Genomic DNA, 23,885 nt, shown 5'->3' with positions numbered 1-23,885 from the left:
GCTTTCAGTGCCATTTGTTATTCTTCCTTCAAGACTATCAGTCCTTGATTATATCCTGCCTCTGGAAATGGTTACATGTTGACTAGTCCTTTTTGAGACAATAACTCTGTGTGTTCTTTCCATCTTTTCTCAATGCTTCCTGCACCATTCAGTGTTCTGTCCGTAGACTCTTTTAGCATTGAACTGGAGGTTTGGACTTGTGTTCTGCAGTTCTTTCAGCTCAAGAAGTGTTGAGTGTGTTCTTCCTTTTCTTGGTATTCTACTGGGAGGTATCTGCTTATTTTGTTTTAATATTTTACTTTGTCTTCTCTAGCTTCCCTGTTAAATTTTCTGTTGAGTTATTTTACTTCATCATTTCTTCCTTAGCTACTCCATGATTAAGAAGCCAAAGGTAGGCTTCTCAATTCAATTTATTCAGTATTTAAGGAAGTAAATACAATATTCATGGCACTGAGAAATACTGTATGGACTCGAGTATAAGCCGACCCGAATATCAGCCGAGGCACCTAATTTTACCACAAAAACTACATTGAAAATATGCTGAAAAACTCAGCTTTCACATGAGTTTATATGGTATATAACTCACTTGCTCTCAAGGAACATGAAATGCTGTAATATGCCATAGATAAATAGTTGACTATAATCCATGTTTGTCACCATGCAGAGAAGGACTGTTTCTGATTAAAGAACTCTGGGAGCCTCGGTGCGGTGGGGGCACTGTGAGTCAGAATCAACTCAGTGGCAGTAAAGGGTTGTTTTAGCAAGAATTCTAAGAAAACTTTGGAAAATGTGGCAAGGGGTTGCACTTTAATAGAAGGAAGGATTTGAACCAGCCAGAGTGGAACAGTGAGACTATTTGCATAAGATGAGGAAGGGAAAACACAGGGGATGGTGATCAAGAAAGATATGTTCTGAATACCAGTTGCAGGAGAAAAGCTATGAGCCTGAGTCTTTTAAAATGAACAATGCAAAAAAAAAAAAAAAAACTCGAGGTGCATCACTTCCTTAGGAGAGAGCTGTCACCCGCTTTTCTCTGCCTTATTATACATAAACGTCATAGACAATATGGAATAGAGAGCAGTGCGTGCTTGGGTAACAAGGAGACAAAGTCTGTCAGTGCTGGGCCTGTATTTGATGCAGGCCATAAACGATATAACCAGCTCGTTCCTTCATTTGTGGGCCTTCTTTTGAAAATGGCCTAAGCTGACAGCAGTAAACTGCTTGTTAAAAGAACATACTCTTCACAAAAGTTGTCACAATAGTTTACAACAACCCACTAGCTTACCAACCACACAATAAGTCAATGTTACCATCCAAGCACATCTCTGTGTCCCACACTCAGCAATATCCATTGGTAGGGTTCATACTTGCAGTCAGAAAGGAGTCCTTAGAGAGCATGTGACTGACCGACATCAGAGAACACGTATCATAATTTAATCAAGATGCCTGCATAGCAACAGTGTATGTAACGTTGGTGAGAACAGCAGCAGAGCGAGTGGAAGCAGAGTGACTGCACATCCCCATATTCTGTGTGACCGCAGATGTGACATTTGCATCTCGTATGGGGTGTCCTTTGCACAGAAATAGTTATTTTATCCAAAATGTCTAATCAACAGTGACTCATTGCTTCATGTGGATCAATCCAATTTGGACAACCAGTCTGTTTAAGTCAAAGGTAAGCGATGGTCGAATGGGAAGGCAAAAGGAGGAGCGCACCTGTAAAACCAATTCATTTAAGTGGGAAACGATTCATTGGTAGTGCATTAGGTGTTGATCTTGGAAAAGGAAACAAGAATAAAGCAAATCGTCTCAGAATAAAGCAGGGAGAAACCCCCAGTTCACTGTAATGTGATTGAAAGCATGTTACATATTTTCACTTACATACTAAGCCCTACATTGTACACCTAAAAAAATGAGATATCTTATTTAAAACATCAAAACCATTTTTTTCTAAACTCTATTCTGATAGAGTTATCACAAATATAAATATACCAGTATATATATATGCAGGCATATGCATATATGTATATGTGCATTTTTATGTATGTACAAACACAAGTCCAAAAATATTGCTGTAAAATTATGGAAACCTTTCTAAACAAAAATATCAAAATTTGAAGCTATTTTTTCTCATTACATCCAACACCTAGATCTATATACTTCTGAAGGCAGTGTGTCTTATCTCTTTCTCTTCCCTGAAGAACTCTACACTCTTCAAGCTATACTTCGTCAAAACAAGCCGTCTCAGCATTCTTGAGGGATTCAGTTGGTATTCCTTTTACGTTTCTTTGAGTTTGGAGAACAAAGGAAATTTGAAGGGAAACATGAGGGCTATACAGTGGATTGGGTAAAGTTTCTCCATGAATTTCTCAGAGGATATCCTTCTTCTGCTATCCTTGAAGCAGGAGCAGGTGCATAATGTAACTTTCCTGGACTTCATCATCATGCAGTTTGCCATTTTCTTACAACTTCTTAATAACCCTTGTTATCTTCCTAAATCTTTGCAAACTTCAAAATTACCCCTTTGGGATCCAAAAAAAGTAGTCTTTATAATTTTTTTTTTAATTTTAAGAAATCATTTTATTGAGGGCTCTTACAGCTCTTATAACAATTCATCCATCCATTGTGTCAAACACATTTGTACATGTTGCCGTCATCATTTTCAAAATATTTTCTTTCTGTTTGAGCCCTTGGTTTCAGCTCCTATTCTTTTTCCCTCCCTCCCCCACTCACCTACCCTCATGAATCCTTGATAAATTATAAATTAGTATTATTTTCACATCTTACACCGTCCACTGTCTCCTTTCACCCATGTTTATGTTGTTTGTCACCCTGGGAGGGGGGTGATCATTGCGATCAGTTCCCCCTTCCTCCCCCCACTTTCTCCCACTACACCCTACTCCCATGATTGTTCCTGGGAGTTTATCTGCCCTGGATTCTGTCAGTTGAGAACTGTTATCTGTACCAGTGTACATGCTCTGGTCTAGCTGGATTTGTAAGGTAGAACTAGAGTCATGATAGTGGGGGGCAGGAAGCATGAAAAAACTAGAGGAATGTTGTCTATTTCATCCATGCTATATGGCATCCTTAATGGCTCACCTCTTCCTGTTACCCCTCTGTGAGGGGATATCCAGTTGTCTACTTATGGGCTTTGGGTCTCCACCCTGCTCCTGCCTCATTGGCTTCAATATGATTGTTTGGTGTCTTCTGATGCCTGATACCTGATCCTGTCTGTGCGTCGTGATCACACAGGATGGTGTGCTTCTTCCATGTGGGTTTTGTTGCTTCCTAGATAGATGGCCACTTGTTTATCTTCAAGCCTGTAATACCCCAGATGATATATCTATCTATACAAGATAGGCCAGATAAACACCTTCCCCTCTCCCATGTGACCCTGGAATCATCGGTCTCATTGTTTTCTCCTCGAGATTGTGTATCTTGATTGTGTGTTTGATCAACTTCAAACAACAGAAGTTGGTAAAACTACTCAATTTCTTCATCCTTGGTCTCATAAATTTTAATAATAGCCATATTCACTAATCGTCACTAATATAACTGACAGTGTTGTACTTCAGGAAATATTTTGAAATGTGCTTTTTGATGAGGAATATTATACCATTTCCTCTTCACTTTTTCATTCTCAGCAAAGTACATGATTTTCTGATTCCAATGGCCAGTTCAGTCACTGCTGGCTAGAATATTCATCTTTATGTGTTCCACTTTCTTTTTGACAACTTCCAATTTTCCTAGATTCGTACTTCATTTTTTCTCATTCCAATTATTAATGGCTGTTTACAGCTCTTCCTTTTCCATTTAAGTTGTTCCCCAGCAGCAAGTAAAAGTCTTGAAAACTTTACCCCATCCATTTTGTTAGGGTTGGCTCTACTTTGAAGAATCAGCTCTTTCCCCAGTTACATATTTTAATGGCTTTCCACTTAAAAGTCTCATTACCCAACAGTATATCAGATAATGTTAATATCAGCCTTTTTTTGGAAGTAGGTCACCAAGTCCTCCTTCCTAGCCCATCATAACCTAGAAGCTCCACAGAAACCCATCCACCACGGGCGGCCCTACTGGCATTTGAAAGATCTGTGGCATGGCTTCCAACATCGCAGCCACACGTAAGCCATAACAGTATTACAAGCTGACAGGTGAGTTGCAGTCAAAGGTTAAATAGACCCTAGGTTTGAACTCCTCAACTAAAACTCTTAGCAGCCACGCTATGTGATTCTTCAGAGCTCTACTTGTCTTGTTACTCCTAACTTCTTGGAGAAGATAATCAAACCACACTAATGGATAACGAATGTGCCCCTCAACCCCACCCCCCACCCCCAGCTCTTTCTTAAGTCTTCTTAGTCCCTAGAATAAGGTGTATAGGAAAGTATCCAAGGATCTCTGAGGGTTTCCTCCAGCCTCATAAACCAACCACAGTTGTCAGTGGCCAGCCTGGCCCTCCTCCGAAGCCTCCTTCCTCTCAGCCCCTCCAGCATCTCCTTATTCTCCAAAGTCTTGTCATAACCAGTAGCCCCAAACCCAGATTATCACTTAAGAATACAGATTTTTATTTTTCAAGTCCTTACAATAAAACCTAGTGTTTAAGTGCATTCTTTTCTCAGTTCTGTGCTTACCTAGCTCATCTGTGCTTTGAAATCATTTGGGATGCTTGGAAAACAAACCTGATGTCTCTGTGTCACACCCAGAGATCATTGACTTAGAGTAAGGTCTTGGCTTTGGAGTTTGTTAAGAGACCTGCCACTCCAAGTGAGGCTACTGTGCGCACAAATTTGAGAACCACTGAATTATTATTACCCTGAGGACACTGAGATAAAAACCTCTAGCAACCCCTCTTTCCAGATCAAGTACCTCAAGTGCAGCAGGTGTGAGTAACATATGTACGTGCACATCAACATTACACGAGCAAGCCAGCATTCTCATTCAGGACTCTGAATCCAAAGCCTTTGCAGTGAAGTTGTGATGTCTAAGTGCTCACTACTCAAAGTAGAGTCCCTAGACCAGCAGCAATAGCACCATTGGGGGAATTTGTTCTAAATACAAATTGTTGATCCCCATTCCAGACTTGCTAAATCAAACTCCACGGATGAGGCTTAGCATGCTGTGCTTGAAGGAGCCATCCTGGTCATTCTGATGTGTGCTACAGTTAGAGAGCCACTGATGTGGGGATTTCGGTATCACCTGTACCTAACAGTCTGAGGAGGTACACATTTAACTTCCCTCCCCAGGGGCCCTCTGGCTCTGATGTACATGGGAGACTTAGGGTACTGGCTAAAAATGGCCCACTTCAAGGAATTTTACATAGAAAGTCAGAAACACGGGTGCTGTATGCGCTGCTTCCTATGCTATTTCAAAATAGTGAGTTTTAAAGCCAGCAACTTTGGAGGCAGAGACCATATCAGCCCCTGCAGTCCTCGGCAGGGTAATGAGCAGGCAGCTGTGCTCAGTAAGTATTTGCTTGATTGATGGGCTGACTGAAGCAGCACTAGGCACTGAGGTAATTAGATGGTGCTGATCACAGATGCCTTGCCTAGGCTGGAGGCTGTTGCGTACAGGATGAGGAGGTTCGCTGTGCGGGGGTTAGTAGGAGGCAACTAGCCTGGCACAAGATGAGAGCAGAGGATGCATCTGATTTTGTGGGTTACCTGCTCAAAGAGCACCTGAGAATCAATAGACTTAGCAACTCTGTACTCTAACCTTATAGGAGAGGAGGTGACTGCAGGCCCTGGATTCCTCAGGCATGGAATGGCTCCATCCCAGACGTTATTAAAAAAATCGTTTCTCTTCTAAGCAAAATAATAACTTGACTGAAGCCTAAGAAGTTAAAAAGCTACTAAAAGAACCAATTTAGAGAGATTTTTAGTAGGCTAAAAACAGATGTGACAAACCATTTTAGGATATTCTGGGAGATCTGCTGAGGCGGGCCAGATCTGAAATGGCTCTTGCACCTCCTCAGCCCACCCAGCCAGGTGCCTCTGCCCTGGAACTTGGAGGAAACAGCCCGTATTAGCCTCCCCTATCCGCTGCTCCTCTGGGACGCTCAGGCAGCACAGCCACCGAAGCTGCCCAGTGAGTCAGAGCAGACCAAGCCATCTTCTGATTGTTCATTTGCTCGGTTTTGAGACAACCACCATCTGCCTGCAGCATGCGGACTATGCTAGAAACCCAAGGCGCAGCCAGTCATGCTGCCTGGCTTCGGAGGCCAGAGTAGTGGGTGGCCATGTGGATCATGACAAGCTGGGCAGGGTCTGCTTTCCAATAGAGCAGTCGCTTCTTAAGGATAATGGGCGGCTGTTCGCTACCAGCATGGAAGCACCAACCTCATCTACGTTGAAAACCTGGAAAACCGGGAAGACTAGGTGATCAGATTTTTCAAGATGAGAAAAATTGATTTTCTACATCAATTACATCCTACACTAGTAAAATCATATTTATTAAGTAAGATACCGGTACTACAACACGGATTGCAGGTGTGGGGGATATGTTTTGTTCTCTTGTGACTTTCAGGTAAATACGGGATTTTTTAATTGTATGAAAACTCTATCAAGAATTATTTAATTTTTTAAAAGCCATCTCAGATACTATATTTGTCATTTTATGTTTATCTGCTCCCTTCTACTTACATATCAAAGTGACCAAAAGGTTAAAACAAGTCCCTCAATATAGAGCAGAATCAAATAAGTATCTTATAAACTTTATTATTAATTGGCATTGTATATTGTGTCTGATTCAAGCTATGGTACTTTCAGTCATTTTATACGCATGTGAAAGTTGAGCATTGAATAAGGAAGGCCTAGGAAGACCTAGAATAAGGAAGAAGAATCAAAGTATCTGAAAGACAGGACTGGCAAAGAGTATTGAACGTACCATGGACTGCCCAAGAACAAGCACTTCTGTCTCAGAAGAGGTGCAGCCAGAATGCTCCTGAGAAGCAAGGACGGTGAGACTCCGCTCATGTAGTTTGGACATTTTATTAAGAGAGACCATTCTCTGGAAGAGAATATCAGCCTTGCTAAAGTAGAGGAGCAGCAAAAAGAAGAAGACGGTCAACAGATGAATAGACACAGTGCCTGCACCTATGGCTCAAACAGGACCAGACACCGTGCTGTGTCCTGTCACGCGTAGGTTTGCTCTCAGTCAAAACTGGCTCGATTGCACCAAACAACTACAACAACAGCATAGTGCTAGAAACTCTATACGTGAAATGATGGTTGCTTCAAAATTGACATTGTTGTACAACCAAGGAAGGAGCTGCAAAAACTGTAGCTATCCTTTATTCTGGCATATTTTAGATCCAGCACAAATCTCAGTGAGTAAATTTCTGAAATATTATGGATAAGCCCTTTCTATCATCACAGATAATGTTACCAAGAGAGAGGGGGAAAAAGCTCAACGCTGAAAATGTAGTGAAGGCAGGGACCATCTTGATCTTTGCTCCGCTGCATCACTCTCTCCTTAAGTGTCTGGTTAACATCTTCCCGCCTACCAGAAACTTCTGTAAGAAGCAGCTAAAGCAACGACATATACCATACCACACAAATATAATTCACCATAGGTGTTTGGCATTTTCTCAGTCTATATTTTCTTTTTTTGTAAACTTTCCCAAACTGGAATTTTCCTTCCTATATGGATCCAGCCTTGACTCGTGTGATTTTCTCCTTCTATATAATTCAGTTCTTTCTAGATCTGTTGCAGCACAGGGATACATTGTCAGGTGTTTTCAAGAATTCTGAAATATTTTGACTCCTCTGAATTTTATCTTCCTTCTATTCTGAAACAACCTTTAAAAATGGGTAAACAGGCATATTAAATGATATTACACTTACCCTAACTACATCTGCCATAATCGACTTGACAGTGATAAGGTTATTCACATCCCCAAAGTCTGATCAGAGGGGATTCACCAGAGGCTTAATCCATGTGTGGACCCTGCAAATAAATTTTGGACTTCCACTTGCATCCATAGCCTTCTGCAAGCAAGTGTTGACAGTTTAAGTTCTGGTACCATTCCCTCCTTCAGATTTGGATTTTATTATTTACGATCCTTGAAATCACACAGGTTGGTGTCCATGGGGAGTTAGTTGGCATCTCACTTAGCTGCTTATTTGATGGCAATCCTTTAAGACCCCTTCTGATAGTCAGGCGTCATCTAGTTTCTTCACCACACTTTGCTATAGTATCTATATATATATCTTCAGTGACCTCTTCATGAGGGCAAGCATCAAGTCCGACAATATCAGAAGAACTAATTGTTCTTAAATCAAGGTTAGAATTAAGTGCAAACTCAAATTACATTCATATATCTATAGTTTATATATGTCTCTGGTTCATCTGAGAGATCTCATGGTTGTTTTATTTTTATTTTAGAGGACATTATCAATCATCCCCCTGGGTGACACTCCTAATCTTTAGTTTGGCTCTGATATCCTGCTCACTCTTCCTCAAAAATCAATTGTCAATTGATTTCTTAAATAGAAGGAAGCTAAAATTCAGAGGATCTACACTATTGCAAACTACTTTTTTTGGTTCAATGCCTAGGCCATTCCCATGCACAGGAAATGAATGGTTCATGTAACTGAAAAATTTTAGTATAAATAAAATTTGTCTTCACTTCAGATCAAGTTCCTAGGCTTGGCCTCTCCCATTACTCAAATTTTATTTTCTTCTTGAGAGAGAAGAAAATGAACAGATGACGTAGGAGGGGAAAAAAACACCTTGCTCTTAAATGAACACTTTGATTTTTGTGTGTGAATTTTATCCTATAAATCCTACTGACCCATCATTGATGGAACTGAAAAACCAAGCCCTTAATTTCCCTTCTATTTTCTAAAGGTCAAATGCTGCAAATACTGGCCAGATGATACCGAGATATATAAAGACATTAAAGTTACCCTGATAGAAACAGAGCTACTAGCAGAATATGTGATGAGAACATTTGCTGTTGAAAAGGTAAGTTTGTCTACTACTCCTAAAAGCCATGGTTAGATGTTCGTTTTGCTACACTAGCCTCAGTAACATATGTAGGATAACTTAACATGTGGTCAGGCTTTAAGGCTCTGTCTAGTGATTTCTCAAGATTGTACCTTGTCCTCTAGTGCCATAAGAACTCAGTTCCATCTTTACAGCAAAACATTCCCATTTGATGAGAGCAATGAATGTACAACTGCGCTTTACACAATTGATGTCTGTATGGATTGTGATAAGAGTTGTATGAGCCCCTAATAAAATGATTAAAAAATAATAATAAATAGAGAGGAACAGGAAGATTAAGCAAATAGAAGGGAAATGGCTAGAACAGAAATAACAAGAATGTTAATACAATGTGAAGAATTTAACCAATGCACTGAACACTGTGTGTAGAAACTGTGCAATAGGAGTGGCTTTGTTGTGTATACTTTCACCAAAAAGAAAGCTAAAAACAAAGCAACCACAAAACTAAGCTACAAAAAAAAAAAAGAATCTATAGTTTGCTATTAGACAAAAAAACAACTGCAAGATCGGTGGTTTGAACCCCCCAACTCCCCCACAGGTGAAAACTGTGGCTGTCTGCTTCAGTAGAAAGATACGGTCTCTGAAACCCTATGGAGTGTTGCTGTGAGTCTGAAACACCTCAATGGCAGGGGTTGTGTCGGGGTTGTTTGTTGCCTTTTTCATTCTGCCCATCTCTCTCTCTCTTTGTTCGTAGACAGTTTGATCAACCCCTCTGTGTTGTATGTTTGTATGGGTTTCCACTAATGAATCAGTGCCATTGGTGAGCAGTAATTCCTCACTCCTCCGAGAACGCCTCCACTTCTGTGACACTTTCTTAGCATGGACTAGTGGATTTTTCAGGAAAAAGCAGCCTACCAAAAACCACCAATGGCTAATCAGCCATGAGCCATGGAACACTCCTGCATGGACCACACAGTGATTCCCTTTCACTCCCATTTGAGGTCGGCCTTTTGCCATTGTTGGTGTTGAGTAAAGAAATGCTGTGCGGAGGCTCTGTTAAGCCTCCTCCCCTGTGTATAGACGCACTCATTCTCTGGGAAGCATTGTGGGACAGAACAGGGAATCACCTTGTCCCTCTCTTTCGGCTGACACAGAGAGGGGCCGCAAGTAAGCAAGCTGCTATACATCCACACAAGCGTCACAGGGAGGCAGTGGAGACACTGCAGATGGTGCGGCTCAGGAGTGCTCTCCCTTCCAGTCCTCATCTTGGCTTCTACAAAGGGACTCATGTGTGTCTGTGAGAGCTACAGACTCGTATATCAAGTGTTCTTTATTCAGAGCAAAGAATTGCACATTTGCACTCCCACTAATCTACTACCTTTGAATCAATTCCAACTCACAGCAACCCTATAGGATAGAGCAGAACTGTTTCTGAGGGTGTCTGAGAAGTAGGCGGCCTCATCTTTCTCCAGTGGAGTAGTTAGTGGATTTGAACTGCCAACCTTGAGGTTAGCAGCCCATCACTGAAGCCTACATTCTTCTGTGAATAGATTCCATGAAAGCCAGCCCTCCGTTAACAGCAGTAGGCCCCCTTGGAGTACTGACGTGATAAGTTACCTGCTAGGTGCTTGGAGGTTGGCCTTCCTCTCAATTGTTCATTCTCACAGCATTTAAATGCACTGTTTGCATTAACTGGAACAGTTTGGGGAAATTATAGCATCTGCTTGTTCAGTACTTTGCCCTGACTTTTTGAACTTCCTCTATTAGTTTGCAAATCCATATTTGTCATAGAATCACAAGACCGAAAAGACTATTTTCTTCTGTTTCTCATAGTATTTAGCTTTTTTTTCCCCCTTGGCCTACGTTTTTTAATAAGCAGACAGGAGGCTTGGAGACTTCAAAGAATGTGGAGTTCTGGTGGAGTCCGTTCTTCAACTTCTGAGCGTCACACTTTGATGTCATTTTTTCCATCTCAGGCAGGATTGGGGTGGGGGGAATGCAGTTGGAGGATTTTTGTTTGGCTGTTGGCAAGGGCACTCATGAATAACTACATTAAAACAGATAGCGATAAAAGACTTCCACTACCCCCTCCCCAGTTAAAAAAATTAATTCATCCAAAAGCTATCACTTAACCTAGGAGTTCTGTAAACAGCAGTCAGCTCTCTAAGAAGTTGAAAATGCATGTGTGTTGCTCCGGAACGGGTTTGTTTGTCTCCTGCTCTTTTTCACCCTCTCATTGTACTCCCCCAGCTGCGCATAACCGTCTCCCAGCCCCTCAATTGCAGTCATTAGACAGCCCATGAAGAGGTGGGGGGAGAAAGGGGAGGAAGGGGAGCTTGTTAATGCATTTCGGGAAATCAAAATGACATGTTCGTGATTTTCTAACTGGGCAATTGAAATCTTTAAGAAAAACAAATCATTAGGACTCTTGCAGAGCTGTTCACGGAGGTTTTAAACTCTCATTAGAGGAGAAAGAAAAAAACACACAAAAGAGTCAAGCATGTGCTGTTGAAATTCCTGCAGTTCTGATTCTGTTTTTGAGGATATGCTCCAGGGGGTGACCTAGAGGTTTAAAAAAATGGATTTGAGCTGCACTCTGCAAAACAAGCAGATGCCATGCAGCTGGGAAACCAAGGACTTCTTGCTTCATGTCCGATTGTCAGCCTTCCTTTCCCACACAGCTAATGACTCCAAGCTGAACAAACTTGGAAGATATACATAGAGTGCCTGTCATATCAGAAGGAAGACTGTTCCAGCGTCTCTCTGGATCAGGGCTCTCTGTTCAACCTATCCTTTCCCACAGTGGGCAGGAAGGAAGGTAATGGTAAACACTGAATTCTCTCTACCCAGGAAATGCCTGGGGCTCAGGGAAGGCAGAGAGCCTACTGCCTCAAAGACGGGATAAAGATAGCATGATTTATTCCCTCCGAAGATAGTGATTAAGCACTCACTTCATGCTAGGCATTATATTTATTATTATTATTACTATTATAACCTCCGTGTTCATAAAGAACGAGAGTCAGCTCAAGAGCACTTTTCTTTACTAATCTTGTCCAAAGTGAACACATGCCAGGGGCGGGAGAGTGTGTTATTTGAGAAAAAGTTTTCTGAATACGAGAAACTGACACTTACACTACTCAGAAAATGAGTCTTGGTGAGCTTGGCTGAGGATCTACGGCAAGACGGATGGACTTGGGGGTGCTAGAGCAGACATCTAGTAACGCTACAAAGAGATGTACTTAAAAAAAATTTTTTTTTAATGAAGCAAACCAAAAACACTCCATGGCAGTAATGTCCCCTTTGGAATAAATAATGTTTTATTAAATAAATCTTTATTACAAATAAGCTTTCTCAGCTCATGGGATGCTTATTGTGAAATTGGAAGCATCCTTGCCAGAGTCAACATACAGAGGGAGCTCTCTAGGGGTTTGGAGGTGTTCTAGGCCAACCACGTAAGTCTGTCTTGTAACGGAGAATTTGGAATGGCCTTATGTTACCATGGTTTCAGTGATAAGAAGAGTGGTCTCCTAGCTAACCAGGATTACAGAGCATATTTCATAGTTGACAATGTTGACTGTCATTTGTGACTCCCTGACTGCTTATTTCCTTAATATTTAAACTCCTTAAAAATACCATCTGTGGGCTCTCTGCATCTGTGAGCTATTAAAATAACACATACTAACACATTTAATAACAAGCAAGTCTTATCTTACAAACTCTGTTTACCTCTGCTAGTCTTTCAAAGCACATCAAAATTCTAAATGTCTTCCTTTTCCACTGCTCTGTGTGAATAATACCTGATGCGAACGTGCAATTTAACAATAGTACGGTTAAGGTATCTCGTACCAAACACAGAACCTCACATAGAGATGGCATTTGGTCAACACTCTGAGTGAGGGAACGAAGTTCAATTTGATCTAGTCTTGAGTCTGGAAATACTGTTTGTATTTTAAAGGGATCTTCGGCGTTAAAGTACAATCTTGATACATAAACTCATAACTAGGAAAAATCCGTGTCCATAAATCAATCTAATTTCCAAATGTATAAGTTACCTTGAGTTTTGCCATTTTGCCTTTACATCCCTTTCCAATTTATTAATCTAACATGGAATCCCAGCGTGTTCACCTCCTGGTTCTGCACACATTTGTTGCCCACAAGCAGGCTGTGCCACCGGTGCCCTCATCCCACTTGTCATGCTTCACGCCTTAGTCGTCACTCGCTTGTGCTGAGCAAATGAAGGGGCTCCATGTTAGCGTGCGTTAAAGCAGAAGCCTAGACAACCGAATTGCAAATCAGTCTTCTGGGACTGTGTATAGGAAGAAACCCTCTTTCATTCCCACAGCCAACGTTGCCGAGCCCCTATTCTGGATGTCCCTGTGGACGGCCCTGTACAAAGAGACCCCCGAACACAAGAGAACCCGAACAAAGGTCTCCATTGCAGTATGGCGCACACAGACATCTTTCCTTTCCTTGTTGAGTCCTGTTTGGTATCTCACCTCACACATACCATAGGCTGTAATGAAAGCGCCACTTTTCAACATACGACACTTTTTAGAAAGGAACTTCTGAGAGAATCGGCGATCCATCAATTTGCTGGAAGTGCACATGGACTCAAACATCATCCCCCCTTCACACCCACAAATGTCTTCCTCGGTTATGGATTTCAAATGGTGTGTTACATCTACGATGACCTTTCCATGTGTTATGCAGAGTTCCCTAGCCCTTGGCTTGCAACGTTGTGTTTGCCTAGTTACTCTTATCACTTCTTTTCCTCTGTTCCCTCCTCTGTGGTGGCTGGCGGCTCATTGGCAGAGAGGTGTTCATGAAATCCGGGAGATCAGACAGTTTCACTTCACCGGCTGGCCTGATCACGGGGTCCCATACCACGCTACAGGGCTGCTGGGGTTCGTCCGGCAGGTCAAGTCCAAGAGCCCACCTAATTCAGGCCCGTTGGTGGTCCACTGCAGGTAAGCAAAATGTCCAGGGTCTCTTACAAGAAACACAGTGGCTAATGGGAACAGGGTCTTCTGTGGAGGAAATGAAATGTCTGGAACAAGATCAAGAGTGGCTGAACAACTTGATGAATGCACTAAATGCCTCTAAGGTGCACACATTGATTAGTCAGTCTTGTGCTATTGAATGTTACCTCAGTAGAGACTTGCAAGAAGGACAAGTAGCACAGAGGCCCCTGTCCCCTCCACTAACTGATGCTTCTTTTCATTCAGTGCCGGTGCCGGGCGGACTGGCTGTTTCATCGTCATCGATATCATGTTGGACATGGCGGAGAGAGAAGGCGTGGTGGACATCTATAACTGCGTCAGGGAGCTGCGTTCACGAAGGGTGAACATGGTGCAGACAGAGGTACTGCAGCTCACCCTCCGTCCTGATGCCTCTGCTTCTTGCTCTCCAAGAACAGAGAGGAAGAAACACAACAGCTATCTCTACAAATCCCCCTTGAAGGCACAATGATGCATCTGGACATCTCTGTTTCCTGCTTTCCTTCTTTGATTGTTTGCTTCCTTCCCTTAATTTTCCCTTTCAATAATAAAAAGGGCAGGAATTTCCCAGGTAACAGGGTCTGTAGCCATAAACCTAAATTTGTTCCTTATGTTCACGTGACCAAGGCATAGTTAGCCTTGGGCCATATTAGCACTTGGGGTTCCCGACCATTTTGTTATCGTTTAAGTAGCTAGTAGCCAGAGTAAGGTCACCCCTGAATGGAACCAGACATCTGCCAGGGAACTGCAGGGTAAACTCCGTGCCTTTTGCTATTCTCTGAGGGTGCTGGGAAAAGGAGCCTGCTGTCCCAAACACTCCTCCCTACTGGCCTGGCACCAGGACAATTGCCTAATTTTCAGTACCTAAACTAATCCAATAATTCAATAAATTAGAGTTCAAAGTATACCAGGCATTTATGAGAAATAAATTTATGAGAATGAGAAATTTTTGAGAAATAGGAAATTCATGTCGTATTTTACCTACCACCTGAAAAAATGATTCATGGAGCAGAATGAGGAATTAGTAGTAATCCCTCACTAGATTGTACATTCAAGTTCTCAAAGCCACTGAGACGTAATATATTTTTTAAATTGCATAAATAAAGATAGTAGAAACTGCTGGTATTGCTCTCCGGATCTCCTTTTTTTCCTAGATAAATATTTTGTTAAAAAGATAATAATGAAATTCACTTTTAATGTACTTTATAGTTGATCAAGTGTTGCCACATCCATTTTCTCACTGAATCCTCTTATATTGAGTGTTTAATAGGAGTGGCTGCTTTTGAGAACTAAGAGTTATAGTTATTTATAGAAATTAAAAAGTAATAAGAGTTTTTATATCTAACATAACAAAAAAGCAGCAATAAATATGGTAAAACTTTACTAATTAGATGTAGGAAAAAAGCCATTTCAATCCTGGATGAGAGGATCCATTTTGTAATTGAATTTATTTAGCATATATATATAAGCACTCTTCTATGGACATAGAAGGGCTTTTATAATCATCACATTAATCAGTGCTTTCAAATAAGCAGCCAAGTGCTTAGGACATCTTGTTGTCCTAGCAATGTCAAATTTCTAAGACAAATTTGATCAACACATCTCCTTTTGACTGTAAAGGTAAAATTCTGCTCATTTCCCAGCAGAAATGCTGAGATCCAAATCAGAAGCAAGGTATTTGGGGGTTTTTTTAGCCATATTTCTTATAGTAATTCAGAGCTTTCTCTAAGCCTAGGGGGTGCTGCCACGTAAGCAGTGGAGTGCTAACCACAAAGCCTGTGGTCTAAACCCACCAGCCACTCCACAGGAGAGAGGTTAAGCTGGCTTCTCCTCTAAAGATTTACACCATTGGAAACAAAGAGCCAGCCCTCCTCTTGTCGTATAGACTCACCTGTGAATCAGAATCAAGTCGATAGCGGCGGCTTGGATTCCTTTGTTGTTGATAATGTTGAATTGTATTTATTCAAACAGTAAAATGCTCTACTTCGGGATTCTCTTTTTCCCGTCTTCCCTTTGTACAGACACAAGCGGCCCACCAGGTTGTTGACACTGGGACACTGGTATCCCGCTTCTCCTGGTAGTCAGGTTCTCAGGTCTCCTTGCTCTCTGCCAGGAATGTGTGATCTGTGCCCGGCCACTGTGCCTTTCTCCTGAACATGTGCGGTTCAAACCGTTGTTGTGCCTTCCCTCCTTCTCTAACGACCTCTTGGCCCTTTGGATTGCACCCTCACTAACTCGTCCTGTCTGTGCCCCAGGAGCAGTATGTGTTCATCCACGATGCAATCTTGGAAGCCTGCCTTTGTGGAGACACCTCTGTCCCTGCTTCCCAAGTTAGGTCTCTATATTACGATATGAACAAACTGGACCCTCAGACAAATTCAAGCCAAATTAAAGAAGAATTCCGGGTAAGTCATAGCAAAGGGAGAGGCAGATTGCCTGTAACCTTGCTCCATAGGAAAGTCAGCCCTCAGACACTGGAACCAACCAACAGAGTTTCCCACCTCAACTCTATTGTTATTTGGGGCCAGATAATTCTTTATTTGCAGACTCTCCCATGTTTTATGCTGTTTCACAGAATCCCCAGCTTCCATCTACTAGCTATCAGAAGCATCATCATCCCACCTCCAGTTATGACAAAATGTGTCCAGACATGGCTAAATATCCCTGGGGGGTGGGGCTGCGGTTTCCTAGTTGAGACCCAGTGGTCTAACAGAGCCATGTTCTCACCTTGAATGCAGACATCAAGGTATCCCCACCCACCCTGGACCCCTTATGCACAGTATAAGTATGGACACAATCCAACCTTGGAAATGTGCTGTCAGAAGATTTTCTGGGCAGTATTTCTTCACTGAATGCCTCATGTTCAAACTCTGCTTCAATATACCTGACGCTAGGGCTACACTTCTCCCCAACTTCTTACCTTCCAAATCCCCAAATATCCAGCTCTAGTCAGACTTGACAGCACTGAATCCTAAGGATCAACATGGCCCTTATGCCTCTCCCTCTGACACTTCTGTCAGATGGACACGGGCTGTGAATGAGAGCCAGGGAGCAAAGAGAGAAATGAAAATCTACCTGTGTGTGTCAGGGGCCCGTGTATGGGTGTGTGTGAGTGTGTATGCAAGTCTGAGTGTCTCTCGGGGCTAGGATGTGAGTGGACTGCAGGCAACTTGACTCTTTGAAATTTTGGATATGAGACAAATGTCTAACGTATCTCCTTCACATCTGTCTTGTGTCCTGTAGACCCTAAACATGGTGACGCCAACGCTGCGTGTGGAAGACTGTAGTATTGCACTTCTGCCGAGGAACCATGAGAAGAATCGCTGCATGGACATCCTGCCCCCAGACCGGTGCCTGCCCTTCCTCATCACAATCGACGGGGAGAGCAGCAACTACATAAATGCCGCCCTCATGGATGTAAGGCCCTCTAGTTCTCCTTGCCTACTCTTGTCCTGTTCTCACCACAAACGGCCTTGGCAGCCAAATGCATTTCAGATCCCACATGTTTCTGCATCAAGGCTGAGGTTCTCGGTCTCTCCGAGACAACTGATCCGGAAGTGTTGGTAAATGAAGCATGTCCAAGTTACTCGAGGAGCACTTAAATGTTTAACCTGTGGACCAGAGGGCAACAGGCAGCTATTAAGTGACTGAGACAGTGAGGTAGTATATAGGGTTTGCAGCATTATTTAAGTCTCTTTGCCTCCCAACTTTAATAGTAATTAACATACAGGAGGAAATCACCTGTCTTTACTGATCATACACAACTCATTATTTTCCATCAGTCTACTCACCTCTAAATGACATTTGCTATTCAATTGATGAAAAAAATGAATGAATGTTTTCAGAGCTAAAATGGAAATGTTCATTCTACCTGTGTTATGTCAGTAAATGTAAACTTAGATAGGTTTAAAGCTCCCCAGACCTGTAAAGAGCAACATGACAGCAGAAATAGCATTATTTTAATTATAACTTATTTTTTTCAGGTCCACCACTTGTCTGTCAGTTTGTCATACATAGGTGGCTTGTGTGTTACTATGATGTTGGAAGCTATGTCACTGGTATTTCAAATACCAACAGGTTCACTCAAAGTGAACAAGTTTCAATAGAGCTTTCATACTGTGAACAGAATGTGAAGAAGGAATCGCCTGTCCACTTGTGAGAAATTAGCCACAGAAAACGTAATACATAGCATTAAAACATTATTGGAAAACCTCATGAGTAGAACATTGCCAGTGCTAATGCCGTAAGATGAGCCCCGCAGGTCAGAAGGCACTCAAAATATGACCGAAGAGGAGTAGCCTTCTCAAACTATTTTAACTCCGGAGTTGACCACAGTGACACTAATGGAACCTGTGGCACCTTCAGTGGCTGATTGACCTCAACTCCCAACGAGAAGAAACAACTGCATACATCCGATAGTATTTGGAATTTGGATTGTACAAAGAATGAATCTAGGAAAACTGGAAGTTGTCAAAAATGAAGTATAATGCATAAAGATCGATATTCTAGGTGTTTGTGAGCTGAAATGGATTGATATTGGTCATTTTTAATTAGAAACTCAGATGGATGGTATATCAGGAATGATAGATTCAAGAGGAGTGGGATTGAATTCATCATCATCAAAAAGGAAATTTCATTACTTATCTTAAAGTAGAACACTGTCTGTGATAGGATAATATCTATCGGCATAAAATGAAACCCTGTAAGTAAAACTATTATTAAAATTTATGCACCAATCATTAAAGCTGGTGAAGAGGAAGTCCAAGGATTCTACCAAAATCTTTAGTAGGAAATTGATCAAACATGCCATTAGGATGAATTTCTAATTATTGCACATTGGAAAGCAAAAGTTGAAAACAAAGAGGAAGAAACAGTAGTTGGAAAATACGGTCTTGGTGATAGAAATGAAGCTGGAGATGGCATGATAGAATTTTGCAAGACTAACAACTTGCTCAGAGCAAATACATTTTTCAACAACACAAATGGAGACCATTCACATAGACTTCTCCAGATTGAATACACAAAAATCAAATTGACTACGTCTATGGGAAGAAACAATAGAGAAGCTCAATATCAACAGCCAAACTCTGGAACAGATTATCAATTGTCCATATGTATGTTCATATTGAAATTGAAACAAATTAAAACAAGCTCAAAAGAGCCAAATTTTGACTTTCAGTTTATCCTACTTGCGTTTTGAGAACATTTCAAGATGAGATTTGATTCATTGAACACGAATGGCCGAAGACCTGGCCAGCTGTGGGATGGCGTCTAGAACATGCAGGTAGCAGAAGGTCATTCAGTAGACAGGAAAGAAGAAAAAGATCCAAGTGGGTAGCTCCTTTGAGACTATGAGACTTGCTCTTAATTGTAGAGCAGCTACGGCACATGGAAGAGATGAAGAAGGAAAAAGAACAGAAAAATCCAAAGGTCAGCTTGAGAAGACAAAGGAAAGTGAAATGAAATGTCCAAAGACCTTGCATTAGACCGCCCAAAGGGGAGGGCATACTCGGCTCAAGCTCTCAAGTTGAGAGAACTGAAGAAGAATTCCAGCCTCAGGTTGCAAAACTAAAAGAGCACATGGGCAAAATATTGACTGCTACAGGAAGCAGTAAAAGAAGATGAAACTAATACACAGAATCACCATACCAAAAAGAACTAGTGACATTCAGCCATTTCATGAGGTAGCCCGTGAGCAACAACCAGCCAGTGGAGCTGAAGGAAGAAGTTCCAGGTGCACTTGAAGGATTGGCCATAAACAAGGCTCTGAGAATGGTGTTATAGCAATTGAAATATTTCAGCAAGCTGATGAAGTACTAGAAAACTGTGGTTCTCAACCTGTGGGTCGCGACCCCTTTGGGGGTCAAATGACCCTTTCATGGGGGTTGCCCGATTCATAACAGTAGCAAAATTAAAGTTATGAAGTAGCAAGGAAAATAATTTTATGGTTGGGGGCCACCACAACATGAGGAACTGTATGAAAGGGTCGCGGCCTTAGGAAAGTTGAGAACCACTGTCCTAGAAGCACTCACTTGTCCATGCCAGGAAATTTGAAAGATAGCTACTGGAAGAGCCCCTTTTTGTACCCTTTCCAAAGGACTATAACACAACAGAATGCTCTGATTTTTTTAAAAATCATCAATATTAAATGAAAGTGAATTTGTGCTGAAGATCATCCAACAGCAGTTGCAGTAGTACGTTGATAGGGAGCTGCCAGAGGTCCAGGTCAGATTCAGAAGAAGACGTGGAACAAGGAATATCATTGATGATGTCTGATGGATCTTGGCTGAAACCAGAGAATAGCAGAAAGATATTTACTTGTGTTGTATTGACTATGCCAATGAATTCAACTTTGTGGATCATAACAAACTATGGGTAGCCTTGAGAAGAATGGGGATTCCAGAACACTTCGTTGTTCTCACATGAGCCTGCACATAGGTTAAAAGATAGCTGTGTGAACAGAATAAAGGTTTAAAATCAAGGAAGGTGTGCATCAGGGTTGTTTCTTCTCACGTAATTTTCAGTCTGTATCTGAACAAATGATCAGAGAAGCTGGATTCTATGAAGATGAATGAGGCATCAGGATTGGAGGAAGGCTTATTAACAACTTGCCATACGCAGAGGACACAACCTTACTTGCTGAAAGGAAGGACTTAAAGCATTTGCGGATGAAGACCGAGGTCTGTAGTCTTCAGTATGGATACAGCTCAATGTAAAGAAAAGCAAAATCTTCACAACTGGAACAATAGGTAACATCATGATAAACAGAGAACAGATTGAAATTCAAGGTGGTTTTTTTTCATTGCTTGGATCCACAATCAATGCACATGAAAGCAGCAGTCAAAAGAGATTAAATGACTCATTGCTTTGGGCAAATCTGCTGCACAAGACCTCTTTAAAGTATTGAAAAGCAAGGATGTTACTTTGAAGTCTAAGGGATGCCTCACCCAGCCATGGTATTTTCAATCGCCTCATATACAGGTGAAGATTAGACCAAAGGTGACAAATGGATACATTGGAATTCCGGTGCTGGCAAAGAATATTGAAAGTACCATGGACTGCCAAAAAAAAACAAAAAACAAATCTGTCTTGGAAGAAGTACAGCCAGAATGTTCCATAGAGGCAAGGATGGTGAAACTTTGTCTCACACACTTTTGACATGTCAAGAGAGACCAGGCCCTGGAGAAGGATATCAGGCTTGGTAAGTGGAAGGACAGCCAAAGGAGGAAGACCTTCAAGGAGATGGCTAGCCATGAACTCCAGTGTGAGCACCGGGTGACGATAGCACAGGACTGACCAGCATTTCATTCTGTTGTACGTAGGCTTGCTATGAGTTGAGACAAAATGAATAGCAATTAAGAAGAGAAAATATATGAAGGAAGGTTAAAAATATTGTCCATTAAAGTAACTATGTATAGAAGTGAATTATACCCTTCTACCAGAATATAACATATTTATGAGAGGAATTTAGAAATTTCTCTAATCTCAAACTAAGAACATTTTTTATTGTTAGTTTGCAGATAAATTTATGTTTGATCTATTTTGGTATTGATGAGAGTGATAGTATTTAAGATTGCTAAATATGTTCTGTGTTTTGTGCCACAGATTTCCATGTGTACAAATTAGCTTCCTCCTGTAACCTTTTCAAAATCCAAAGAGTATATTTGGATCTTTTGGTTTGTGTTTGCAGAGCTATAAACAGCCATCAGCTTTCATAGTCACCCAGCATCCTTTGCCAAACACAGTCAAAGACTTCTGGAGGCTGGTCCTGGATTACCACTGCACATCTGTAGTTATGCTAAATGATGTGGATCCTGCCCAGGTGAGACTCATGAGTTACTTTCATCAGAGTTGGTGCTACAGGGACAAGTCCAGATAGGTCCTGGTCTGCTTTGTCTTGCGTTTGAGAAGGCAAGGATTGAGAATGGCGTTGCTGAAATGCACATGTTTAAAAAAAAAACAAATGGGATCAGGGAGTAGAGCAGAAAGTCAAAGTTAATATAAAGCAGAGAGAGAGGTGCAGATGATAGACAACAGGAGTGACAGGCAAGACAGATATGAGGTACTCCTTATAATATGAGAGTACTGACTGGAATGGGAATAAGGTAGTGGGCATATAAAAAGTAAACAGGAAGCCGACACATCATAACCGAAAGGGGAGTAGAGCAAAGCAGACTTAAAAACAAAACCAAAAAAACAAAAAACACCTCATGGAGAGTAGAGTCAAACTGCCTGATTGGATTTCCCAGAGAGCTGCTTGTGGGTTTGAACTGCTGACCTTGAGTAAGCAGCCCAACATAGAATCCACTATGCCACCAGGACTGCACAACAGACTGTGGAGCAATAAAGAAAGGGCTTCAACCTGTGGTATGGTCCTTAGTCCCAAACCTACAATGTGTATGTGCTTCCTAACACTGCTCACCTGGAATTTTCAGGTCAAGGAGACAGGGGATAAGGTATTGACAAGGATGTGTGGAGAGAGGCAAATGATTGTAAGGGGCAGTAATTCATTTTTAACTCTTCAGCAAAGATTTTTAAAAGAATTAAAACATGGGTTTAGAGATAACAGAAGCTCAGAAAAATAAAAGACGGCCTTCTCCATAGTGCCTATTCTTAAAGATGAAGAGAAACTATTGGACAATGATGACAATGTCACAAATGGGGCTAGAAATATTTCCCGAAAGAGAATTGTCAGGTGAGTGTTTGTGCGATGGTCCTTTACAAGCTGGATTTAAGGAGCACAGACATATCTTTTAAGGAGTACCTTGTTACATGGAATGCTTTGGGCTTAGGTTATACCAATAATAACAGAGCCCTAATGGCAAAATGGTGGTACATTTGACTGCTAACCGAAAGATTCGAAGTTTGAAACCATGGGAGAAAGACATAACTTTCTATTCCCACAGTTGCAGTCTAGAAAACTCACAGGGCCAGTTCTACCGTCTGTAGGGTCACTTTGAGTCGACACCTACTTGGCAGTGAGTGGTTTGGTTCGGTTGGGTTCAGTTTGGTTTGGTTGGTTTGTATCAATGATAGGCATAACTATTGTGATAGAGGGTATTATTGAAAATTCGAATGTAGCGTATTTTAAGGATAAACTTGTTCTGAAATCAAGTTAATTTACTATTTTATAGAGAAAATTCTTTTGTAGAAAGAGTTCTGAATTATTATAGTTTCCAACTGGATAGATTTGTCCCCAACATTCATTTCCTGGCCATCAATCTGCTAACCAATAGCATGGACATTAAACCCAATTCCTAATGTTTTTAAATATGTTTGAGGCATTAAATTATACATATTAATAAGACTCTATCCTGAAACCTAGTTAATAAAATAATAATGCTAATCCCTATTCTCATATAGTTTTTTGCTTACTTAAGAAGCTTAAGTATTTAGAACTCTTTCCATTGATCTTCCAAGAATGATAGAATGCAGTGCTCTAAACTTTTTTTTCCTTCATATTCGTGAAGAAGATGCTACTGATTTTCGTGTGTTCTTTTTGAACCACAGGATTTGAACCTTATGGCTGAATTCTAAACTCACACTATGTGGGCTCCTACGAATAATAGCTAGCTTACTGTGGTAGATAAGACAAAGGGATACAGTTTTGTTCAGCAGCCAGAGCCAATTTTCAGAGTGAGAGAAAGTAGACTCCTGGGACTTAGTCCCTTAGAGAATACTCAACGGAGCATTTGAATATAAAGGCTTTGCAGTTCTTTTACAAGAATAGCACTCAACTTTTTAAAGTATTTATAAATCCTGCTCATGGATAGGTTATGCACCATTTGAGCCATTGTCTACCCTGTTTACTTAGACAAAGGGTGGGAAAGACTCCGGGCCGATAGTCAAGGCCCACCCTGGGCCATTCATATTTTTAATCTACGTGACAAGCTTCTAATTAGAAGCTTGAACTAAGAGGAAGCAGGAAGCAAAATGAATCCCCAG

General features: G+C 41.3%; 1 protein-coding gene across 6 annotated transcripts in view; it reads left to right on the top strand.

Annotated features, from left to right (window-relative positions):
- Window positions 1–23,885, top strand: part of PTPRM (protein tyrosine phosphatase receptor type M) — a 707,951-nt gene that overhangs the window by 655,846 nt on the left and 28,220 nt on the right. For all 6 annotated transcript variants that reach the window (XM_045290818.1, XM_045290817.1, XM_045290815.1 and 3 more), the window contains 6 exons: window positions 8,845–8,961; window positions 13,756–13,910; window positions 14,169–14,304; window positions 16,196–16,345; window positions 17,184–17,357; window positions 21,631–21,762. In XM_045290818.1, coding sequence (XP_045146753.1) covers window positions 8,845–8,961; window positions 13,756–13,910; window positions 14,169–14,304; window positions 16,196–16,345; window positions 17,184–17,357; window positions 21,631–21,762 — 864 coding nt within the window. The remainder of the gene's footprint in view (window positions 1–8,844; window positions 8,962–13,755; window positions 13,911–14,168; window positions 14,305–16,195; window positions 16,346–17,183; window positions 17,358–21,630; window positions 21,763–23,885) is intronic.

This window comes from Echinops telfairi, unplaced genomic scaffold, assembly GCF_000313985.2.
Source record: "Echinops telfairi isolate 266 unplaced genomic scaffold, ASM31398v2 ScPeMD7_57;HRSCAF=196, whole genome shotgun sequence".
Lineage (NCBI taxonomy): Eukaryota > Metazoa > Chordata > Mammalia > Afrosoricida > Tenrecidae > Echinops > Echinops telfairi.
The sequence above is the reverse complement of the archived record's forward strand: the minus strand, read 5'-3'. Positions and strand labels throughout refer to the sequence as shown.